Source organism: Euleptes europaea, chromosome 12 (assembly GCF_029931775.1).
Source record: "Euleptes europaea isolate rEulEur1 chromosome 12, rEulEur1.hap1, whole genome shotgun sequence".
NCBI lineage: Eukaryota > Metazoa > Chordata > Lepidosauria > Squamata > Sphaerodactylidae > Euleptes > Euleptes europaea.
The window spans coordinates 15564947-15589533 of NC_079323.1; the positions used below are offsets into that span (position 1 = coordinate 15564947).

Sequence of the window (24587 nt, forward strand, 5' to 3'; positions counted from 1 at the left end):
CAGCTGTGATTCTTCATGCTTTCTTGAGTGGATGCTTCAAGGCAGGGACAGAGCAAAGAAAAAAGGTCATGTTAAAGGGGCTCTTAAGTAATGTGAAGCAGGTATGTGCTGAATGATGGTTCAGCATGAAGAACTAAAAAACAAAATATGCAGGGCACTTCAGCCTGTAACGCACTGCTAATTACCAAGCATGTTAGCTTACAATGATGTCAAATGACATTAGACAGAAATAGGGACTTTCAGCAGGATAGCCAGGCTGGAACCTGGGGATCAGCAGGATACTACAAAATGTCCCAGCATAGCCCAAGATTGGGCACCTGTGACTCCTCTCACCAGTTCCTACTTGTAATGAGCAGATCTGCTGTACAATAGGAGGAGGAAGACATAAGGCCGAGGAAGGACCAGATGGTAGAAGCTGGAGGACATCCTATTACCTTCTGTGCTGGGAAATATTAAAGTACGGCACAGACCTCCAGCCTGCCACCTGGCAACCCTGATCCTGGAAGGTCTTTCAAGTGATGGAGTATATATATTACAACACGCTTGTTACCTTAGATTTGTGATACAATTTGGGGGTATCCATTAGTTCCTTCATGTCTCCCATGGTTCTCATCTAATTTTAAAAATTGCATTTTTATATTAGCTCCGAAAGTGTGGCAATTAATTAACTGGAGAGCTATACCCTACCTCGAACTGGTTGTCTCTGATGTTGCATTTGAGTGCCCTCCGGTTGCCAATATTTTAATATGATCATTAGTGCCAAGTTATTCTCATGCCTGGAGCAAACAACTCCCCTTTAAACATGGCTACAAGTGATCTAATTCTTGCACTGCCATCCTTAGCAGAGTCACACGTTTCTAAGCCCATTGAAGTCAATGGGCTTAGAAGGGTGTAATTCTGCTTAGGACTGCACTTCTAGTAAGGCAAAGCCATCTACACTGAAGTGAGTTTGGTTTGGTGTTATGTTGTTAATTCTGGAGGCTAACAATTCCTCAAGCCTCAGATGTTTTCAAAATAACTTGTCACCTCTTTGTTCTGCAAAAAGCTAAGAAGAAAAGGAAGACAGACACGCTTTTTATATATGTATCAAGAGTAATGTCTACATGTTGGAACTGGATCCTTCTTTTCCTAAGCTTTTGAAATGTAAATTACAAATGAATTAATAACAACATGCCACTTGCGAGCTGCAGGGTGTGTTTTAGATGTGACTATCAAATATATTATCTTGGCTGGTTTGTGTATTCTGCATTTATTCAACTTCGTGGGGTTAGTTTGGGAACTAGATTAATTAGCATCTAGTTAATGGGCCTGATTCAAGGGAAGGGCTATGGCTCAGTGGAAGAGCTTCCGCTTTGGTAGTTGGTTTTGGAGGAGTTGGTTTTTATACCCCGCTTTTCCTCTACCTTTAAGGAGTGACTTGCAATTCCTTCCCTTCCCCTTCCCACAACAGACACCTTGTGAGGTAGGTGAGGCTGAGAGAGTTATGAGAGAACTGTGACTAGCCCAAGGTCACCCAGCAGGCTTCATGTGGAAGACGGGGGAAACCAACCTGATTCACCTGATTAGCGTCCGCTGCTCGTAACCAATATACCATGCTGACTTTGCATGTAGGAGATCCCAGGTTCAATCCCTGGCATCGCCAGTTAAAAGGACCAAGTAGGAGGTGATGTGAAAAACACTGTGTCTGAGTTGACAATATTGACCTGGATGGACCACCTGGATGGACCAAAGGTCTGATTCAGTATAAGGCAGCTTCATGCATGTTCGTAACATTTACCTATACTGGATACAATCAGGACATTCTACACACAAACTTTATATGGTTCTGGCTAGCACTTATTACAGTAGGAACATATTAAAAGACCGATGTCTGACAGATCCCCTTGCAAAGCAGCGTGCAACATGCACAGGGATCTTTGAGAGAAACATAATAAAAATTTATTTTCCCACTGCAACACTGTTTTTTCCCCCCTTCTCTTCTTTGACTCCGCCTTGGTCTGGCCCTTCTTTCTACACCCTGGTTGGTGCACCAGAGCAAAAAGAGACGCCTTGTGGCATCCGAGAAACTTACACTAATTACACACAGTACCCATGTGACTTTGCAAAGCAAAGTTGATCCACCAGACATGTGACAAACAGCCAGCCAGCAAAGAGGTCTGCTGGAACAGACAATTTCTAAAACCTAGAGTTTAGGGAGGAGAGGTGCAGCTGATTGACATTGGGGAGAAAGGTGGGGTATTAATTAATTTTAATTAAGATGGTACCACTATTTAAGTTTCATGCTGAAACTCCAGTGGGGTACAAGCAGCATAGGTCAATCTCCTTCCTGGGAATCAGCATAAAGCCATAACACTCCACATGAACACATGAAGCTGCCTTATACTGAATCAGACCCTTGGTCCATCAAAGTCAGTATTGTCTACTCAGGCTGGCAGCAGCTCTCCAGGGTCTCAGGTAGAGGTCTTTCACATCACCTACTTGCCTAGTCCCTTTAACTGGAATGCCAGGGATTGAACCTGGGACCTTCTGCATGCCAAGCAGATGCTCTACCACTGAGCCACAGCCTGCTCCCACCTCTTTCCCTTTCCACTGTAATGAACAGAGGAGTTTGGGGAAGAACTGGAACAGTTTACTGTTAAATCTCTTCCTTGGTATATATATCCACTCCATCATGTGGGGAGAGTCCCAGATAACTGAAGAGATTGACTCTATTACCTACGGAGCTATTTTTGGCTCATTGCTCTCCACTGAAGGAACAAAAAGTATAAAAAAGAAGGTGATATCATGCATGGTATACTCTCAGATTCGAATATCAAACAAACAATAGAAGTTGACACCAAAACAGAAGTTCTTCTCTTTGTGTTACATGCTTTGTTACATTGAAGTAGAGACATATCTAACAGAATAACAAGCCCCTTTGCTGATTGCGGTAAATAATTTTAGGAAATGGTCTTTACCTATTACCCAAGAGATAATAAGCATCTCCATCCAGGAGAAGCAGGAGGTTTTCATCCTGAACAGCTGTGCTTCATTATCAGTCCTAGATTCATTAGGTTTTATTTTGGTGCCATCAAATCTGTCTGCCGCATTCATGACCAGCAGTCCCAGAAAAATGGTGAAAGAGGCGGCGTGTGCCACAAACTTCATGAATGGTCCACGCATTATCCTGCCCACCTGGAAGAGAGAAGAGGAAGAAGAGTTGGTTTTTATATGCCGACTTTCTCTCCCACTTAAGGAACAATCAACCCGGCTTACAATCACCTTCCCTGCCCCTCCCCATAACAGACACCCTGTGAGATAGATGGGGCTGAGAGAGTGTGACTAGCCTAAGGTCACCCAGCTGGTTTCATGTGTAGGAGTGGGGGAACAAATCCAGTTCACCAGATTAGCCTCCGCCACTCATGTGGAGGCGTGGAGAAACAAACCCGGTTCTCCAGATCAGAGTCCACTGCTCCAAACCACTGCTCTTAACCACTACACCCCCTTCAAATAACATCAATTTATGTCCATGTTAAGGAAACTGCTGGCAAAAAACAAAAACAAACAAAACAAACAAGAACAAAACCCAACACTTCGATATCCTTCAGAAACACAAGGGAAGATTTCCAGATGGCAATGCAGTGCCCTCCTTTGTGCTGTTGAGATGTACTTCCTCCTAACCAGAGCTGCCAACTTTTAAACAGGTCCCTCTAGCTGTTTGATCTGCAGCCATTATCAGGTGATGTTATTTAGCTCCATGTCAGGGAAAGCTTCAACTGCCAATTTCCACTTATTAAGCCCATATTAAAGACACACAAGCCTTTTCTTTCCCTGGCCAGCTGGCAATCTTAACAGTGAAACCAGTGGGCCCTGGTGACCTTCATGGAAAAGAGTTGAATTACATTGAAAAAGATGATTGGACAGCCCTGCCCATGGAATATTATGCACAGTTCTTTGGGTGGTCTAAAATTAGTGTCGACAATCATTAGAGTCTTTTCTCTTCCAATAATATAATGCAATGTAATCCACCGAAATACCTGCTGTATCGTCTTTGTACTTGTATTAATATTATTTTATTTGCTTAAAATATTTATATACTGCCTTTGTGTTATCCACTCCCTTGTTTACTAAACATACTTCGAAACAAACATGCTGAATCACATCACACTCTGTTTTAGGCCATCGGAATTTTTTTCTGATTCAAATTCCAATTTCCAAATCATTGTGGAGTAGAATCAATGTATTTTATGTATTTCACTCAAATCAGTATGAACAATTGAGCAACATGTACAAATGAAGAAATTATTCAGAAGTTGCACAGAAAGTCCATATTACAAAATAAGCTCAGGGCTAAATTGTGTATTTGTATGTATGAACACATGAACACATGAAGCTGCCTTCTACTGAATCAGACCCTGAGTCCAGCTTATGCTATGTGGCTCAGTGGTAGAGCATCTGCTTGGCATGCAAGAGGTCCCGGGTTCAATCCCCGGCATCTCCAGTTAAAGGGACTAGGCAAGTAGGTGATGTGAAAGACCTCTGCCTGAGACCCTGGAGAGCCACTGCCGGTCTGAGTAGACAATACTGACTTTGATGGACCTTGATGGTCGGATTCAGTAGAAGGCAGCTTCATGTGTTCATGTGAGTATTGGCTCCAAATACTGAAAAATGGCCGGAAAAGAACACTTTGGCCAATTACCCACCCGTGCTGAAAGTTTATTTCATACTGGTGGTTCACACTGGGGGTGGTGGTGGAAGAAGGAAGGGGCAAAGTAGGCAGTGGACCAACAAGAGAAGAGCCACCTTCACGAGATACAGATAACCTGGTGACCCATGATTCTGCCTACAAAATCTCATGGTGGTGGAAATTGCCATCAAGTTGCAACTGACTTATGGCGACCCCAGAGGGTTTTCAAGGCAAGAGACAATCAGAGGTGGTTTGCCATTGCCTGCCTCTGCGTAGCAACCCTGGACTTCCTTGGTGGTCTCCCATCCAAATACTAACCAGGGCTGACCCTGCTTAGCTTCTGAGATCTTGACAAGATCAGGCTAGCCTGGGCCATCCAGGACAGGGCGGATATTACATTAAGGAATATCAAAAGCTGGTATGTTATCCGAAATGCTAAGCGCAACAGCGCAGCAGCTATCCATGTCAATTTCATTATGGGGAAGCTGGAAGCCTACCTGAAATGCTACGTATAACAGAGCAAGAAGCAATTAATCTATATGCGACTGAAGAAAAATAATATTGAAATAGGAATTACCGGATGACCTATCTCGCTATTCATGATTAATTTGAAAAACGTGTATCTGTTACCCTAAAGATGCAGCAAAGGACTGTTGCTTTGAATAGACTTGACACATCGCTGCAGAACATTATACTTTGTAACTCTATACAGGCAATTGAAATTGCATGAGCATTTTGCTACTGTTGAGCAATTATATAAGTACTTTGTTATTGTTGCATGTCACACTGTTTTATATAGATATAGATATAGTTAGGAGTAGGTATAGGTAGATTTTGATAGCTATGTCACGTTGTAATATTGCACAGTAAATTGTAATTGTTAGTTTCATGTATACATGGCCAGTGTTGCTGTTTATTTTAGATGGGGCTATAATCCTGCAGTCACTCCATTACAATAAATAACATGGCACTGAGGCATTGCTGAGTGTCTCCATTGTTTACGAACGTGCTTTCTTTTTGGCCCAGTTTCATATATGCCTGTAAGCAGAGTATAAAAGTTGTTTTAAAACAAAAACGTAGCAAGTTTGCACCTAATACCTTGCTGCACGGAGCAATCCAGTAAACCACAGATAGGAACGGCAACCCAACCGCAACAGCAAGCACCACCAAAAACTTCACCGCCATGGTCTGTTGTCGTAAACCTGACAGATTCTCATACCAGATAGAGAGGAGCTGCTGCTGGCAGTTGGGGTGTGCTACAAACTAAAGGACAAGGAAAATAAAAATTAGAACTCGTCTGTCGCCCGTGACAGAATTAGCCTGCTTAAAGTAAACAGAAGAAGAAGAGCTGGGTTTTATACCCTGCTTTATCTCTACTGTAAGGAGTCTCAAAGCAGCTTACAATCGTGTTCCCTTTCCCCCCCCCACAACAGGCACTTTTTGAGGTAGGGGGGCTGGGAGAGTTCTGAGAGAACTGTGACTGGCCCAAGGTCACCCAGCAGGCTACATGTGGAGGAGTGGGCGAATCAAACCCGGTTCTCCAGAGTTGAGTCCACCGCTCTTAACCACTACGCACATAAGAACCGAAAGAAGTCGGGTTCGTGCCATTATCGTGAAGAATGAACGGCAGCATGAATACAAGTTCTTCCTCTTGCCACTGTGTCCACTGTAGGCCCATGTCTATTTATTGCAAGAAAAATGGGACTGCTTGTCTAGAAGACAAACCAGATCTCATTTTCAGCAATTTCATGCTTTAGAAGTTTTCCCTTTCAGCAGGTTTGCCCGAGAGACTCCTGCTACGAGTAAGAATGGCAGGCTGGGTCACTGAAATGGTATATTTTGCTCTCTATTTCATACTTGGACGTGGTTTGAAAGATACCTGTGGGAAGATTGCAATCTGGCCGCGATGGTGTCATCTATCCCCTTTTACCAGGTCACAGCACCTTGCAGGAGACATTTACTATCTTTGAAAATGGCAGGCTGCTCTTTACGGTATCCTCACAGACACATTTAAATAGTATCTGTACAGTAGGCTCCTTGTGGATGGGACATTATAGACCTTTCCCTCTCTGTTGATTTTCCCTGCACATCTGAAGGCAGCTCAGAATTTGGGTTGCTTGTATTTGCACAGCGTCATGGGCCAAATAATCACTCCTGTTTATCATTTACGCTGCACTTTTAATTTTCAGAAGACTCTGCCTCTATTAGGAGAGGTGTCCTACCTGACTAGGGTTTCCAGGTCCCTCCTCACTACCGGCAGGAGGTTTTTGGGGTGGAGCCTGAAAAGGGTGGGGTTTGGGAAGGGGAGGGACTTCAATGCCCTAGAGGCCAATTGCCAAAGTGGCCATTTTCTCCAAGTGTACTGATCTCTATCGGCTGGAGATCAGTTGTAATAGCGGGAGATCTCCAGCTAGTACCTGGAGGTTGGCAACCCTATACATGAACCCCAGCAGGGCAGTTTACTTTTGCTGATGAGGCCTCCTGGGTGTAGAGAGGAATAACTATGTATAGGATTGCACCATGAGTGACCTGCCATGCATTAAATTCACAGAAGAGGCAGGATTTGAACCCGTGTCTGCAACCTCCTAATCCAATTATTTATCCTTTGGAGCATGTTAACTCTCAAGCAGACAGAGACTCCACTTTATGTTCCAGCTGCGATATCCTGTACTAGTTTCTTGGAATGTTGCATATGTATAAATAAACATTTTAATCTATAGACAGCAGAGGAAAATAAGAAGGCAAATCCCTTTTGACTAGGAAGGTTAAGTTGGATATAAAGTATTTACAATGCAATTTTTAAAAATCCTCCAATGAATTAAGTTGATGCTTTATAACCTGTGCTTTGTCCTGGTTCAGAATCTTTATCGCTTTTACTGTATAAAATTGCGAACCATGTAGTTAAATAATTCCTACACTGTATATTTTCTCGCTAGAGGCATTCCTCACTTTTACTTTCTGGTTCTGCTCCCTTTCACCCCCCTTTACTCTTTTCTTACTGCAGTAATAGGTTTCTGAGCTATTGATTTAACTCTATAGGGCTATGCTGGAAGCAAAGAAAATCCACAGGAAGAGTCATTCAAGTTAGAAGGTACATTTTTTTCCTCTGCATAAAATATGGGAAATAATGTAGACAGTTCCCTACTGGCCCCTCCACTTGTATGTACTGCAGATTTCATTAGTGCCAATGGATTTGCAGTCCTTTTAGAAACTCCTTGCAGATTTCTCTTGGTCTGCTAACTCTTTTGAGACAAGGCTTTTAGCACATAGGTTCTAACATGCCGGACTTATTCTACCGCACCACTAAAAAAAGTCTGAAGTCTTTAACTTAAGAAGATCTTCTCCAACGAGAGATCCACTTAAGTTGAAGAAGGAAGGGTCCTTAGGCTGGAAGAACTTTCTTCTGCTGTCATACCTGGGTATTGCCTTACCAGCAGTCTTCAGAAGGAAGATGAATGGGAAGGAATTAATGGAAGAATCCCCCACATTCAAGCTTAATAAAAATTGGAGGCTCACTTTTTTAACTTCATATTTAATGGCGAGTTTTAAGCGGCTGAGGCTAGGACGTCCGCGCTCCCAGTGGTTCAACTCGACATCACCATTCAGGATAGCTTCCACTTCTTCTGTGTTTCTGCACAGGTCTAGAAGCCCGACTACGAAGTCCTTGCACTGCATAGAGAGTTTTTTGTAATCGTTCTGTGAAAGAAAAGAAGAAAAAACGCAGAAGAATTCTTTACATCCACAAGCATAACATCAAAAAACAGAGCTTGATGTATAGGGTAGCCAACCCTCCAGGTACTAGCTGGAGATCTCCTGCTATTACAACTGATATCCAGCCGACAAAGATCAGTTCACCTGGAGGAAATGGCCACTTTGGCAATTGGACTCTGTGGCATTAAAGTCCCTCCCCTCCCCAAACCCCGCCCTCCTCAGGCTCCGCCCCAAAAACCTCCTGCCAGTGGCAAAGAGGGACCTGGCAACCCCACTGATGTACGAAATAAGGACAACAGTAGATTTAATCATGTATTCTGATTATGAAGGCAAAAACTAGCATCATGATTCTTCAGTAGGAATGTAAAGACATGACATTCTGTTCTTGGACTGGCCACTCACTTCAATATATACACATCCTGTGTTAAGGAGGGTGATTTGTATGTATACAAAGTTGCTCCCCTCTCCATATGCACATGAGCCTTCTTGAATCTTGATGCATTAGGTTTGCAAACTTTAAATTATTTAGGCATTTGCAATCCTGAGCAGAGTTATACCACTGAAATCAAAAGAGCCTAGAAGGGTGTAACTCTGCTTAGGGCTGCACTGTTAATTAGTCAGCCAGTGGGCTAAATTTTAATTGGTGGAGATAAAAGAAAAGGGGGAGCTTGAGAGGATTTTTGAGGTTGCTTTTTTACTGGGTAGGAGAGGGAAGTAATTTAGTGGAGAAGCTGAACCAGGTAGAGAGCAGCACAAAAGGCTATGAGTCTCTTACTAGGCCGTGTGCTTGGGGTTGCCATCTTCGAGTTGGGAAATACCTGGAGATTTGGGGGCGAAGCCTGAGGAGGGCGGGGTTTGGGGAGGGACTTCAATGCCATAGAGTCCAACTGCCAAAGCGGCTATTTTCTCCAGGTGAACTGATATCTATTGGCTGGGGATCACTTGTAACAGCAGGAGATCTCGGGCTAGAGGCTGGCAACCCTACGGGTGCTTCACAAAAGGTTGTGTCATGACACCTTTTACAGGACATTTCGGCAGAGTGTGGGCATCCAGATCCATCAGTATTGCCAATAACAAACAAGGAACACCCATGGTCTTAATTTACCACAGCCCTTTACCAGGGCATGACAACACATCTTTCTGCTACTCTGTGTTTCATGGTGGATTAACTGAAAGGTCATAAGCACGCAACTGGCAAGTGAAGAAATTGGATTCTCAGTTCTGTAATGACTAGGGCACTTTCTTGATACAAATGCCTTTGCTTCTGGCTCTGGCAGGCAGCAACGCAAATGACTGCATACACAAACCAGCTCCGAGATAAAGATCTTAGCTCAAGGAGGGCTTTTAATTTATTTATTTTTTTGCTTTCCAGACAGTTACCAGTCTGGCAATCTGCCTGCAAAACCCATGGGACGGTTTACTGTATGTTTACCTCCCATCCGTAGCAACAAGGAGCTCAATCTGTTTCTCTTTTTTAAATATATGAGGTGTAATCTGCTGTTTGCTCAAACCAGTCTGCAACGCTAACAGAAAACCTTGATCGGTAACAACATGAATCTGATTTCTCTGCAGTACTCTGTTCTTGTTACCGACATTTGCAACTAGTACAAGCAGCACATATGAGGCCCAAAGGCACATTTCAGTGTCTAGTGAGAAAAGAGACTTTGTGCTTTGTTCACAGAAATAATTGTATCTGTTGAAGTAGGTTCTGGTTCACAAAAGCTTACCCCATGCTAACATTGAAACACACACATGAACACATGAAGCTGCCTTCTACTGATCAGACCCTCAGTCCATCAAAGTTAGTATTGTCTACTCAGACCGGCAGCAGCTCTCCAGGGTCTCAGGCAGGGGTTGTTCACATCACCTACTTGCCTGGACCCTTTAAGTGGGGATGCCAGGGACTGAACCTGGGACCCCCTGCATGCCAAGCAGATGCTCCACCACTCCAGTGTAAGCACACTGAAAACAATGGTCTGGAACACTTTTTTGAATCATAGAGTTGAAAAGGACCATCAGGGTCATCTAGTCCAACCCCCTGCCCAATGCAGGAAATTCACAACTACCTCCCCCACACACCCTCAGTGACCCCTACTCCATGCCCAGAAGATGGCCAAGGTGCCCTCCCTCTCATGATCTGCCTAAGGTCACAGAGTCAGCATTGCTGACAGATGGCCATCTAGCCTCTGCTTTAAAACTTCCAGGGATCTTTATAGAATCCTTCATAGGATTGCTCTATCAAATTGTTACATGAATTAATTCAACTGTACCTTTCTATGGTCTCTGTACTGCCTCCCTGAATCTACATAACATGTCCCTCATTGAGAATGATTTAAGGTTCTTTGGGTCCCATTGGGGAGAAAGAAATGAAGTAGAATAAGTAAACAAATTGTATGTTAATCCTACCCTGCCTATCTATCAACAGTTGCAAGTGGTCCTCAACCACTTCAAATTGATTGATTTCTCTTTATTATTTTAAATTAGCCTCTCCTTATAACCTCTCCCCCCCTCCACTCACTTGCCCCATTTTCTGTTACTTGAATTCTCGATGTAAACTGTTTTGGAAAGCCACTCCATATATCTGATGAAGTGAGCTCTGACTCACAAAAGCTTACACTGGATTAAATCTTGTTGCCGTTTAAATGTAATGGCTGGACTCCTGTTTAATTATGAGACACCTGGTTTAGTTTGGTCTTCATTCCACTTTTTCTCTGCCCCTGAATTTTAAGTTTTGTGTGTTGACAAAAGAACATAAGAAGAGACCTGTTGGATCAGACCAGTGGTCCATCTAGACCAGCATCCTCACACAGTGACCAACCAGCTCCTCTGAAGCCCAATGACAGAGCATAGAGGCTTAGAATGCTTTCAAAGTCTAGCAAGAAAGACCTCACTGGAAACCTAATTTGTCTTTTTGCTCCTAATCCTCCAAAGTTAGATTATTCTTGCACCAAATGCGTAATCGGAGCCTAGGAATTTATAACAGAATCTGATCAACATTATTATCCTTGCCTCTCCATTCTCTCTCATCCCATCCCATTCCCTCCTGAACTGGGGAGGGAAAAGGACACAACTCTGTAGCTTTTTTAAAATACTAAACATTCAACAGTGGTATGTTTCCCCTTGTCCTTGAAACCCTAATGCTACACTTAAGTGATCACCGAATCCTCTTTCTCTCTGTGATTTATTATTACTAAACACAAATGGCCACTTGTAGCCACAAAATGGTGTCTCAGTAACAAATCAGTACCTGACAGCTGACGATACGAAGTGGTGGAACTATCTGTCTGATCGGTGATTTCCACACCCATTCCTGTTCCTACTGTATAAGAGTTAGCTGGTTCTAGGAGTCAGCAGGAACTGTAATTTTATGAACTGCCGCTTTTAAATCTCCAGTTCTGAAATCTTCCAGGGATATGAGATGTTCTTGGGCTACAAAGTGATGGACCATCGGTCCAACTAGTTTGTTATTGTCTCCTCTGGCTGGCAGTGGCTCTCCAGGGTCTCAGCCAGAGGTCCTTCACGTCACCTCCTACCTGTTCCTTTTAACTGGAGATGCCAGGGATTGAACCTGAAACCTTCTGCAATGTAAGCAGATGCTCTACCTCTTAGCCATGAGCCCTTTCCATTTTGGGCATGGAGGTTTTGTTTGAATTTATTTAGATATTTATCCTCTGCTTTTCTCCCCAGTGGAGACCTAAAGCACTTACAACATCATTCTCCAATCTTTCATTTCATCCTAACGACAACCCTATGAGATAGATTACGTTGAGTGAGAGTGACTGGCCCAAAGCCCCCCAATGAACTTTCATGGCAGTGTGGGGATTTGAGCTTGGATATCCCCCAAACTAGTCTGCCTATACACCACGTGGCTGACTATTAGTGCAAAGGAGCATTGCAGTATAAATCAGTGTGGCCCATTCTACCACTTCATCCTCCAGCATGTATGACTGTCTTACCCCCCCCCTCCATAAGGCCAAATAACATCTCACCTTGAACTCTTTCTCAATGTTAGCAAGCACAGCTAGCTCATTGCTGAGTTCTAAGGCGGTCATGACCGGATCTTCGCTGGACAAGGACAGGTAAGCCGGGCTAGCCAAGCCTTTGTAGGCGTTGATCCTGGACCTGGAATGGCTGAAAGAGTCATGCTTCTGTTTCTTATTACACTCGCTACATTTGCAGAAGTAGTCGTGCGGCCTCTCGATACGCGCCCCCTTCCTCAGCAGGGTGTGCACGATTTCGTACTCATGGCAGTGAGAGGCCAGGATGATGGGGGTGACATCGTGGGAGAAGCGGGTCCCGTCCTCGTCGTAGGCGTAGAAGTCGTCATGCTGTAGCTCTGACTGGCTGGGGCTCGTGGCCAGCCTCTTGCCCTCGGCGAACGCAGGGTGACTTAGGATGGCTTCCACGATACGGATGTACCCTTTGCTAATGGCCAAAAGCAGGGCGTCCCCGACCCGCGAAAGGTTCTCCTTCTTAAGCAAAAGTTCGGTGATCTCCAGGTGCTCATTCGCTACTGCCAGCTGCAGTGCGTTTTGCCCCATGTAGTCCACGCAGTTCACGTTCAGCGAAACACATTCCTCCAGCATTTTACGGATGACGGGAATGTTTCCGTATTCTGCTGCTTCCAAAAAACGCTCCTCTTCTAGAGAAAGGCTGGTCGAATGGTCATTAAACATATATGCCGGGCCTCGGTTGGCGAGCCTCCTGCCCTTCTCCCGGACTATAGTCTGTTGTCGGAGGGCATGTCTGTTCTCAACGCCTCTGCTGCACGAAAACAGAGAAATTGGTAATGCTTTGATTTTTTTAAAAAATGAGCATTTTAACATAATGTGGAGGAAGATACTTTCAGCCTTAAGCAACGCTAAATGCTATTTCCACTCAGTCAACTTCTTGCAATTTATTTTATAGGCTAACAAAATAAAATTTACCGTAGTTGGTTATAATGGGAAGAAAGACAGCATGGTATAGCCCGATCATATGAGCTAAGCAGGGTCAGCACTTAGAAGGGAGACCTCTGAGGAAGACTCTGCAGAGGAAGGCAATGGCAAACCACCTCTATTTCTCAATTGCCTTGAAAGCCCCTTGCTGGGGTCGCCATGCGTTGGCTGCTACTTGACGGCACTTTACACACACAGAGTTGGTTATAATCTTATACAGCTCTGGGACTGACACTAGAAAGTAATAACAACTGCAAGATCTTACATATACTGGGACACTTTACATTGATTCTCCTGCCCTAAACAGATTCTCCATTTCGGGCTTCCATTTTTGCTTTTGCAGTTTTTGTCAATGAACCCCTGTGTTACTTTCTGAACTCAGAAGAACTGGAAAGCAGTTTACAGTTTAGGAAAGGGAATGGCTGATGTGAAAATGGAGGGGGGGGGAATCCCTGGGAATATTCATGCTGTCTTGATTTATACCAGAGGTGGGGAACCTTTTTTCCACCAAGGGCCATTTGGATATTTATATCATCATTCGGGGGCCATACAAAATTATCGACTTAAAAATTAGCCGACCAAGCCCCATGGCCCGAGTGGGAAAGGGACAACACAGTTTCTTGGGCGGTCCTAGCAGCTCCATAGCTAATGACTCTTCTACAAGGGGGAAAAGGGGTTCCTTTTCTCGGCAAAACAAACTCACATCCACCTTGAATAGAGGCTATTCCTGTCTGCGGGAGGGGGCGGATCGCCAGTCTTAGATCCTTCTGAGCTAGAGATCTGCCAGGACCCACAAAGGGCCAGACCAAATGATTTCGCGGGCCTTAAACAGACCCCGGGCCTGACGTTCCCCATCCCTGATTTATACACATACATTCTTGGCACTGCAGCTAATACCATATAGCCCAATGTTTGGGGAACCACGTCCCTTTCAAAAAGTATTATCTCTACTTAGTGGATCTATTAAGCCTTCCTAATCTCCTACCCCCATCCCTTAGCCAATAGTAGGAACATAACACATTAACCTAAACTACTGCCTACATTACCTGTGCAGCTTCTTCTAGCCTTTCCTGACTTCTAGAGCTTTCTCCCTTTTTCTTCTTGTCTAGGGTTCTCTCTCACACACACACACATACACACACACACACACACGAAGAAGAATTGGTTTTCATATGCCGACTTTCTCTAGCACTTAAGGGAGACTCAAACCGGCTTACAATCACCTTCCCTTCCCTGCAACAGACACCCTGAGAGGTAGGTGGGGCTGAGAGAGCTCTTAATAGAGCTGTGACTAGCCCAAGGTCCCCCAGCTGGCTTCATGTGTAGGAGTGGGGGAACCAACCCAGTTCACCAGATTAGCCTCTGCCACTCATGTGGAGGAAAGGGGAGTCCACCATTCCTAACCACCGCTCTTAACCACCACACCACGCTGGCTCTCACTTGTCTTCTTGGATTCCATTCATCCATGCCATTTCATTTCCAGTCTGCACTGTGAGGCCACAGCCGTCAGGAAATCATAATCTTATTTTGCATTTTGGAATACCTTACTGTGTATGGTTCACAGGTGTGTTACCAGTAAATAATGTATGCAAAATATGCCAAGTATCTTGAGGAGATAATCAGCATGTTCTCATCCACAACCCCCCCCCCAAAGAATTATTACTGAGACCCTGCTTTTAGTCCCTTCTTTTAGGGTGGTAAGATGGCATTTATCCGCAAGATGGCCTTTTCTATGGCAAAATATAGAAGTCCAAGGACGCCTTAACAACTAAGATTTATTTGAGCGTGAGCTTTTGTGAGTCAGAGTTCACTTCTTCGGATGTTATGGAAATCATAGTGCATGTTGATACAGAAAACTACCAAAAGGGGGAGGGGAAAAGGGAAGCGCTTGGGGGCAGACACTCACTTTTGCTTTAACTGTTGTCAAAAATTGCTCAGTTTTCCAACGTGCTTTCAAATGTCCCTTGTCTATTTTGGGCCCAATCCTGGATGCTAAAAGGGATTGTGTAAAACCTCCTAAAGGCTGGTTTTTCAGGTTCAAGGGAGTGTGAGTACTTCCCTTGTAACCTAGCTCCAGGACTACAACACAATGTTCTAGTAGCCCTCATAAGCAGACAACAAGAGAGCTGAAGATGTCTGACCAAACTCCAAGAAACTGTCCCTTTGTATACTCTCTGTAGACGCTTATGGCTGAAGACAGAGCTGAAAGTGGAGTTCCGTGGGGCTATTTACTGATGGGTTGGGGAGCGCTTACTGATAAAATCTGTCTTTGCTTCAGTTCAGCTGGTCCCTGGACTTGGTCAGACAATTAGCACAGTTCTCTTGCACCCACATCACATGGACTTTCTGAGCCGTGTCTAATGGTCTAGCTTAGAACAACATGGTTCCCTGAAACTTTGCAAACCAGCACCTGGGGTCTTCTGCCCAACTCTTGTTGAGCATCAAGGACTTGGAAGAAAGCTATGGAAATGCTCCTAATATTTGTGCAATTAAGCATCTAACCAAAATGGAGTCTCCTCGTCAAACATGCAATTTCAATGAAAAAAGCTGAAACATATCAACGTTTGGGTCAACTCTGACAAGAGCCAGTCCAATAGGTACTGTAATTAATTTTCCTGGTAGGCAACCTCAAATAAATGTCCTAATGTTGTGATTATGAGGATTTACTAATGCATCTGGACCACTCGTTTGATGGTTACATCTGGTGGTCTGGATTTCCTCTGCACTGACTCATGCTGACGTTCTGTGCCAGACGCCTTCTCTAGACCCAGGCCGAAGGAGCATCTAATTCAAGTATCTCCCAATTCATCAGAGTTATCATAGGTCAGAGATGTCAACTATACAGGCCCAAAGCCATTTTATGCTCTGTATTGCTCTGGTGAGTAGATCTGTAGGTAAAGTGCACTGCAGGAGAGCAGAGGGTCAGTCACATAAAACATAAAATATTGACACAAGTAAGTAGCATAGAGTAAAAGGAGAACTAAAACCAGACTGCTTAAACCACAAAATGTCCCACAGTGCAATCCCAACCAGAGTTACACCCAAGTCCATTTAAAGTCGATGATAAAGCTGATTGGTATAGCTGATTGCTACTTCCCAGAAGCCTCAAAAATCAGGGGAAAGTGAAAACCTACTTAAGAGTGCTATAGAGCTGGACAAATGATCACTGTGCTATAGAGCTATAGAGCTGGACAAATGATGATGATTCATAAATTCACTAGGTGGTTCAGTATACAAATCTGTGCCATTTGTAATCTCTGTTGTGTTACTGAGCCAGCTCAGAACATTAGGTTTCTGAGTGTACACCATTAATATTCAGCAGACCAGATACCTAAATTCTACTACTTTGTATATGAATGCACAGAACGTCTTTAATGTTAACCTTTTAATTCTCAGTGACTTGCCTGAAGTGAACTACATGGTCAGACTACTCAAGCAAGCCGCCTGTCTATCTGTCAGCCTTGTTGGTATTTTCTGTTTGAATCAATCAATTCTCTTGACTTCTTTTCCCTTGTAAGTGTTCAATGTGATTTTTTTTGGTCAAGTCACATCTGACTTATGGTGACCCCATGGGGTGTTCAAGGCAAGAGACATTCAGAGGTGGTTTGCCATTGCCTGCCTCCGTGTCACAATTCTAGTATTCCTAGTATTCTAGTATTCCCATCCAAATACTTGCCAGGGTTGACCCTTCTTAGCTTCTGAGATCTGACGAGTTTAGGCTATCCTAGACTATCCAAGTCATGGCTAGATTTAAAACGCCTCTTGATCCTGTGTTTGTATAGAGGGGGGCACTGAATTTCAAAGTGATTCTCCACCATGGGTAGTGCTGTGTACTGGGTTCAGGGCAGGAGAAGCCAGATTCCCAGATGGCAATACAATAATGGCCATGCCTGCAGCACAATTACTGCATATGCACCAACTGTACGAGCTGGGAGAGAACTCTTAGGACAGAGATTAACTTTTATTAAATACACGCAAAGAAGAAGAAGAAGAAGAGTTTTTTATATGCAGACTTTCTTTACCACTTAAGGGAGACTCAAACCAGCTTACAATCACCTTCCCTTCCCCTCCCCACAACAGACACCCTGTGAGGTGGGTGAGGCTGAGAGAACTGTAACTTGCCCAAGGTCACCCAGCTGGCTTCATGTGGAGGAGTGGGGGAAACAAATCCAGTTCACCAGATTAGCCTCCGCCGCTCATGTGGAGGAGTGGGGAATCAAACCCGGTTCTCCAGATCAGTCTCCACTGCTCCATACCACCACTCTTAACCACGCTGGCTCTTGGTATTTACAAGAAAACTTGTAAATACCAAGGGAATTATGATTTGAACTACAGGCAGTTTGTCCACCGAATAAGGTGTTTCAAATAAAAACTACCGCAACATTGAGGGTCTTTCTTCTGGCCTTCAGCCAAAAAATAGCGCAGAGGGCAGGCCATACCCAAAATGGGCTGGAAGATAGATTGAGTTGGGTGTGGTAAACCTCTGCATCTCTTATCTCTAGTTTTTAGTAGCGGCTTCAGTGAGAATAATCACCAGAGATCTCTAATGCCAAGGCACCCACCAATGTGATTCTTAGTGACAATATACTTCTTCCCCAAAGCTAAGAGTTAATTCTGGTTTTCTCCATGTCCCTGGAGCAGGAAGCATCACCTTTGTATCTGTAGGGAGCACCCATTTGAAAATAGCTGTCCTTCTCATAGCCCGATACATGGTTTGGAACCTCCCAATAGTCTGTAGCTGGTACCAACCTGCATGACAGACATTTTATGGTAGGCTGCCTCTTCCCCCCCCCCCTCCCAAACACCACTGTTTTGTGGTGACACTCATCCAGTGTTCTCAGAATTCCCAAACTGCTCACAGGGTCACCAAGGCAATTGTGCTACATGCAGGTACTAATTCTCCTTGGATCTTTCTAATACTACAACATATGCAGTGTGAAGTACTCTTCTTGCAAGACAGCTTTTTCAAACACCTTTTTAATCAAGCACACTACAAAAAAAATCATTTGTAGAGGGAAAACAATTACGTTGAACAATGTCGTTCACCTTTTAAAAATCTGAAATGCTGTTAGACAGATTATTTTGGACTTTCCAAGAGCTAAAGAAAATCCCCAGTAAAGCCTGATAGAATCCACTACTCCAAATCTCTAAATTAAATATAAAGACGAGCTACATTTCTGACAAGGCAGGGGGCACATAGAACAACTTCGGTACTTGACTACATGCTGGGAAGCCTTTGGATCTGATTTGTTTATTCTCGAATCAAGGGGACTCCTGTAAATGCGGAACCATCTGGAAACTGAGGCAGAATTTAGCACCCACAAACCTCCGCTTCGCATTTAAACTCTCAGTTATAACTATAGAGAAAGAGTGAAAATGTGTGGCTTTGACTTGAACACATGAAGCTGCCTTATACTGAATCAGACCCTTGGTCCCTCAAAGTCAGTATTGTCTACTCAGACCGGCAGCGGCTCTCCAGAGTCTCAGGCAGAGGTCTTTCACATCACCTGCCTGCCTAGTCCCTTTAACTGGAGATGCTGGGGATTGAACCTAGGACCTTCTGCATGCAAAGCAGAGGTTCTACCACTGAGCCACAGAATCAGGGAAGCGGGTGCTAGGAAAAAATGCACAATTACCAATTGTCAGTTACTGATGAGAATTGTCATTTAAAAAAACAACAACACCTGCCTTTTCTCCTGTGGTCTTAATAGCAATCTGATAATAATTAATGCTTCTTCCATTCCATCTCCCTGGCACAAAAAGCTTCACTTACTAAATATATTTCTAACTTCTGTTAGAGCAATTTGAACAGTGTGGAAACCTTGGCTCCTATTCTGTAGAGTTTTCAGTCTGTTCCATGTGATTATTATCTGCCCATAAGAGAATAGTAAGCTCTTAACCTCCAACACAAATTAATTTGCAGTGGGATTTTGCCATTCCCAGCTACACAGACAGTTCAATCCTCAGAAGAAGAGTTGGTTTTTATACCCAGATTTTCTCTACCTTTTAAGAGTCTCAAACTGGCTTACAATCGCCTTCCCTTCCCCTCCCCACAACAGACACCTTGTGAGGTAGGTGGGGCTGAGAGAGTTCAGAGAGAACTGGGACTAGCCCAAGGTAGCCAACCTCCAGGTACTAGCAGGAGATCTCCTGCTATTACAACCGGTCTCCAGCCGATAGAGATCGGTTCACCTGGAGAAAATGGCTGCTTTGGCAATTGGACTCTATGGCATTGAAATCCCTCCCCTCCTCAAACCCCACCCTCCTCATGCTCCGCCCCCAAAACTTCCTGCCTATGGTGAAGAGGAACCTGGCAACCCTAGCCCAAGGTCACCCAGCAGGCTTCATGTTGATGAGTGGGGAATCAAACCCGGTTCTCCAGATTAGTCCACCGTTCCTAACCACTACAACATTTACCTGGGAGTAAAACTCATTGAGTAGACCTGAAGAGGATTCTGAGCAGAATTGCTTAATATTTTAAAATAGGTATCACTTACTTCAAGCTCTGAATTTTTCCTCATTTCATCACTGCTCACTGGTTCTACATTCACTTTTACCAACATGGTATAAAACATCTCTCTTTTTTAGACTGCCACATAAAAATGATACAAACTGCAACAAAGCTATTTTTAGGATATTCCACGTCCTCTGGAGCATAAACTCGTCTTACGTGTAACAAGGGCCACATAAAAACACCTGACGTTCCTAGAAGAGGGAATATACTCTATTAATAGGCTGGGTGGGGTCGGGAGTTGCCACTGTCAGTACCATTCCTCGTATAGCCAACATCCATGAAGTCCAAATCTACTCTCCCATATCAGGTATATTTATTTATTCTTGTCTTTTAAGCTAGACAGGCCCCAGAGTGAGAAACAATTAAAATCCATCACAATATAAAATGGAAGTATGCAAATACACATGAAGCTGCCTTATACTGAATCAGTAAAAAAAAAAGAGTGAGAGAGAGAGAGAGAGAGAGAGAGAGAGAGAGAGAGAATTGGTGCAGTGGGAAAAATTAATTTTAATTCACTCTGAGACCCCAGAATGAATTAAAATTAATTCTTCTTCTGCACCAATTATCATTTGCTTTTGCTTCGGGTTTGGTGAAGACCTCCTTCTCTTGTTGCTTATTCTGAACCAGACCAAAGCTCTGTACTGTCTACTCAGAGTGGCAGTGGGTCTCCAGGGCCTCAGGTAGAGATCTTGCATGTTACTTGCTACTTGAGATCCTTTTCACTGGAGATGGTGAGGATTGAACCAGGGGCCCTCTGCAGGTGCTCTACCAATGAGATACAGCCCTCTTCCTTTATGGGTAGAAACAGGTATGGGTGGAAGGATGTTTTGCTGCCTATCTAACTTTGAGTCTTTCTCTCCTTTCTTTGTTTTGAGTTCCTCTAGCCAAATTCCACCAGGCTAGTCAATCCCTTCTGTGTATTTTCAGTTAAGAGTTAGTTGCTGAAAGATGCAATGAAAGAAGCTTTACCAAATACTTCAACATCAGAAGAAGAAGAGGAAGAAGAAGAGGAGGAGGAGGAGTTGGTTTTTATACCCTGATTTTCTCTACCTTTTACGGAGAATCAAACAGGCTTACAATCTCCTTCCCTTCCTCTCCCCACAACAGACACCTTGTGAGGTAGGTGAGGCTGAGAGAGCTCGAAGAGAACTGTGATTAACCCCAGGTCACCCAGATGGTTTCACGTGTAGGAGTGGGGGAACCAACCCGGTTCACCAGATTAGAGTCCGCCGCTCTCAACCACTACAACCACACTGGCTCTCTTCACCACTACACCAAGGGCGCAACGAGATGTGACCGTGTCCCCATGTCTGCCATGGGGACACACCGACATTTTAAGACTGTGGTTTTCTTCTTTCAAAAGGGCTACAGAAGCCCAATCCTGAAAGCAAACCTGTAGCATTTTGCCTTTGGCATGCCCAATTATCTAAATAAAAAAACAAACATCTCCCATTACACTGACAATGAGACCCCAGGAATGAGCTGCAAAGGGTTCTCCGCACAAGATGGAAAACTGGAAAGTAATAAAAGTGTAAATATCTTCTAAAACTTCTTTACCTTTTTTCCTCTTTTTTTCCCGGTTTTTCCAATGGGAGACTTTTAAGACACAGCTCGGGATCACGCAGCGATGCATGGATGTGCCGACGCATGTGTGCATCAGTCCCGTCTCGCAAGAGGCCTTATGCCACCAAACTCTTAGTTTGAGTGGCATAAGGCCCCTCGCGAGGCGGGACCTCTGGTTGTAAACCAGAAGTGACCTGCAGCGGCGTGTACGTGTGTGCATGTTTGCTGGCTGACCGTCAGCTGGTCGACGGGCAAAGGGGCAAATTGCCAGGGGTTTGCCCGCCACCACCAGGCACCTGGCAACCCTACCTTCCACCCCTAGAGTCTTTTACCACAGTGGATACATGTTGGCTAAAATCATGAAGAATATCTGTGCGGATGCAAAATCTGCCAAAAAACAGTAATTCATTCTGCTCTAGAACAGAAAGAGGAGAAACTCATTTCTACAGCTAACAAGAACTGACATCATCTTCCTGTAGTTATCAGTCCAGACTGAGCTCCGAAAAATCTAATAAATATACAGAGTTAATAAAGATTTAATGAAGTTAATGAAGATAGGGAAGGGCTGTGGCTCAGTGGTAGAGCATCTGCTTTGCATGCAGAAGGTCCCAGGTTCAATCCCCGGCATCTCCAGTTAAAGAGATGAGACAAGTAGGTGATATGAAAGACCTCCGCCTGAGACCCTGGAGAGCTGCTGCTTGTCAGAGTAGACAATACTGACTTTGATGGACCAAGGGTCTGATTCAGTATAAGGCAGCTTCGTGTGTTCATTTTCATATGTTCATGTGTTCAAGATATAAAAAATGTACGCATTCACTGTACAGCCACAGACTGCCATGTGGGTGGAGTATTTCTTTCCAAAAAGTAAAAGAAACTTAAATGTATGCTGTAAAAAGAAAATACTCTTCATAACATAACATATTGCTAAAGATGAGGTTTAGATAGTAGAGCAACTTGGGGTAAAAAGCACTGGGAACGCAGGCATGCTTACCTATTTAATTACAAGAACTGTCTGGATACTCCGGAACAAAACTTGCAGTAGTGAAATCAAACAGCAAACACTTATCCCAGCTTGCCTTCAGGCACAGCTCCGTCGTTAGATAAAAGCAGAAACTGGCCACTGCCTGAAATCAGTGCGTAAGGTGTCTACTGCTGATATCAAAAGGTACAAAACTGCTATAAAGCTGCCTGGAGTTGCAGCAGGAAGCTTTCTGCCACAACACCTATCGCTGATAAAACACAGTTAACACAACATATAGTATCTCTCCTTGCATCAGACAATACAGAAACTAGAACGTAAGAACATAAGAAAAGCCATGCTGGATCAGACCAAGGTCCATCAAGCCTAGCAGTCTGTTCACACAGTGGCCAACCAGGTGCCTCTAGGAAGCCCACAAATAAGACTGCAGCAGCATTGTCCTGCCTGTGTTCCACAGCACCTAATATAGTAGGCATGCTCCTCTGATCCTGGAGAGAACAGGTATGCATCATAACTAGTGTCCATTTTGACTAGTAGCCATAGATAGCCCTCTCCTCCATGAACATGTCCACTCGTGGAAGGATATTGCGTACATGAGACATTTCAAAAGTTTTTGAGGGAAAAGTTATATAAATAAATGCTAGGTTTTTTGTCAATATCTGGGCTGCCACTCATTCTGTATTTAGCATTCTCTTGTACTTAGCATGTCATTTAGCATTCTTTCCCCCCTACTTTCCACACAAAGGCCATTTCACCCACCGCAAATTTCCCAGGCTCGTCTTAGAATCTCTTGCCCTCCCTTCCTGCGGGAAGCGTGATGTCAGCAAAGTTCACCAAAGAAGTCATTAAAAACTCTCATTGACATTTATCTGGAGTACTTAAGGGCAACTCCAAGGGAATTGGTTTGTGGGCTTTAGCGAAGCAGGTTACAAAACAGGAGGCACCAGAATCAGATGAAGGAACTGAATTCAGGAGAGCAATTCTAACTTAATGAGCATCCGATTAATTGCTAATGTATTCACAGAAATTAAAATCTTGTGTTCTTTACAGCTTACATACGTTAAGTGCCGTCAAGTCGCAACTGATTTATGGAGACTGCAGCAAGGGGCATCTAAGGCAAGTAAGAATCAGAGGGCGTTTGCAATTGCCTTCCTCTGCAGAGTATTCTTGACTGGTCTCCCATTCAGCATTTTAATGTATCTGATTTTAAATTATACATGACCTTCCCATGATCCTGGGGTTTATGCATCTTGACCATGCATGAACTACCAACAAGCTGCCAGGCTGAATGCAGCTGGTTCTGCAGACACTGTACTCCTTGAAATATCGCTCATTGTAACTGTGAAAGAAAATGCGCGATGTGAGCACATGGAGAGCCTGAGTCAAGAGAAAATGGCAGTACCAGCAGGGCCCAAATAAGACTGGCAACCAGAGCAGCCAAGATAGAATAAAGTGTTTAGGTCACTGGAGAGAGAATGGTGAGGTCCCTGGGCTTGGACTGTTTTTGTAGATCTGATTGCTGATCTTTTGTATGTGGTTATATTTAAGTATCCTTTTGGCAAACTTTTTTTCACACTGGTTCTTGTAGGTTATCCGGGCTGTGTGACCGTGGTTTAGTATTTTCTTTCCTGACGTTTCGCCAGCAGCTGTGGCAGGCATCTTCAGAGGAGTAACACTGAAGGACAGTGTCTCTCAGTGTCAAGTGTGTAGGAAGAGTAATATATAGTCAGAAAGGGGTTGGGTTTGAGCTGAATCATTGTCCTGCAAAAAGTATCAAGGTAATGTGCTAATCATTGTCCTGTAAGTATCAAGATAATGTGCTAATGATCTTTTTTTTACACTAGTTTACAGCTCTCTCAGGAAGATCCTTACAACACACACCACTAAGGACCCAATCTACCTTATAAAATCACAATGTAGAATACATAGCAAGACAGACTTGACAAACAAAAAGCAAACAAAACACATTGTAAATTCAAGATAAATAAATACAACTTTCTTTCCAAATTTTGAATATTTAGTTTTTCTTTGATTTTTATAAGGTTTAATAAAACAAGGTCACCGTAGCACTTATATTAATAACCAAGACACTGCTTTGGTTTATCTGCGCATAAACTTCCACATTTCACTATATTGAGAAAAGAAAAGAAAAACCCTTCTGATTTACCCTGACCTCTTCCATGGCAAAAGTCAGGTTCAGGGTGGCTTACATTAATA

General features: G+C 43.7%; 1 protein-coding gene across 1 annotated transcript in view; it reads right to left on the reverse strand.

Moving 5' to 3' along the window:
- Positions 1-24587, reverse strand: part of TRPC6 (transient receptor potential cation channel subfamily C member 6) — an 85524-nt gene that overhangs the window by 13221 nt on the left and 47716 nt on the right. Inside the window, exons 2-5 of the mRNA XM_056858863.1 lie at positions 12367-13141; positions 8183-8362; positions 5765-5929; positions 2958-3174 (exon numbers count right to left, since the gene is read on the reverse strand). Coding sequence (XP_056714841.1) covers positions 2958-3174; positions 5765-5929; positions 8183-8362; positions 12367-13141 — 1337 coding nt within the window. The remainder of the gene's footprint in view (positions 1-2957; positions 3175-5764; positions 5930-8182; positions 8363-12366; positions 13142-24587) is intronic.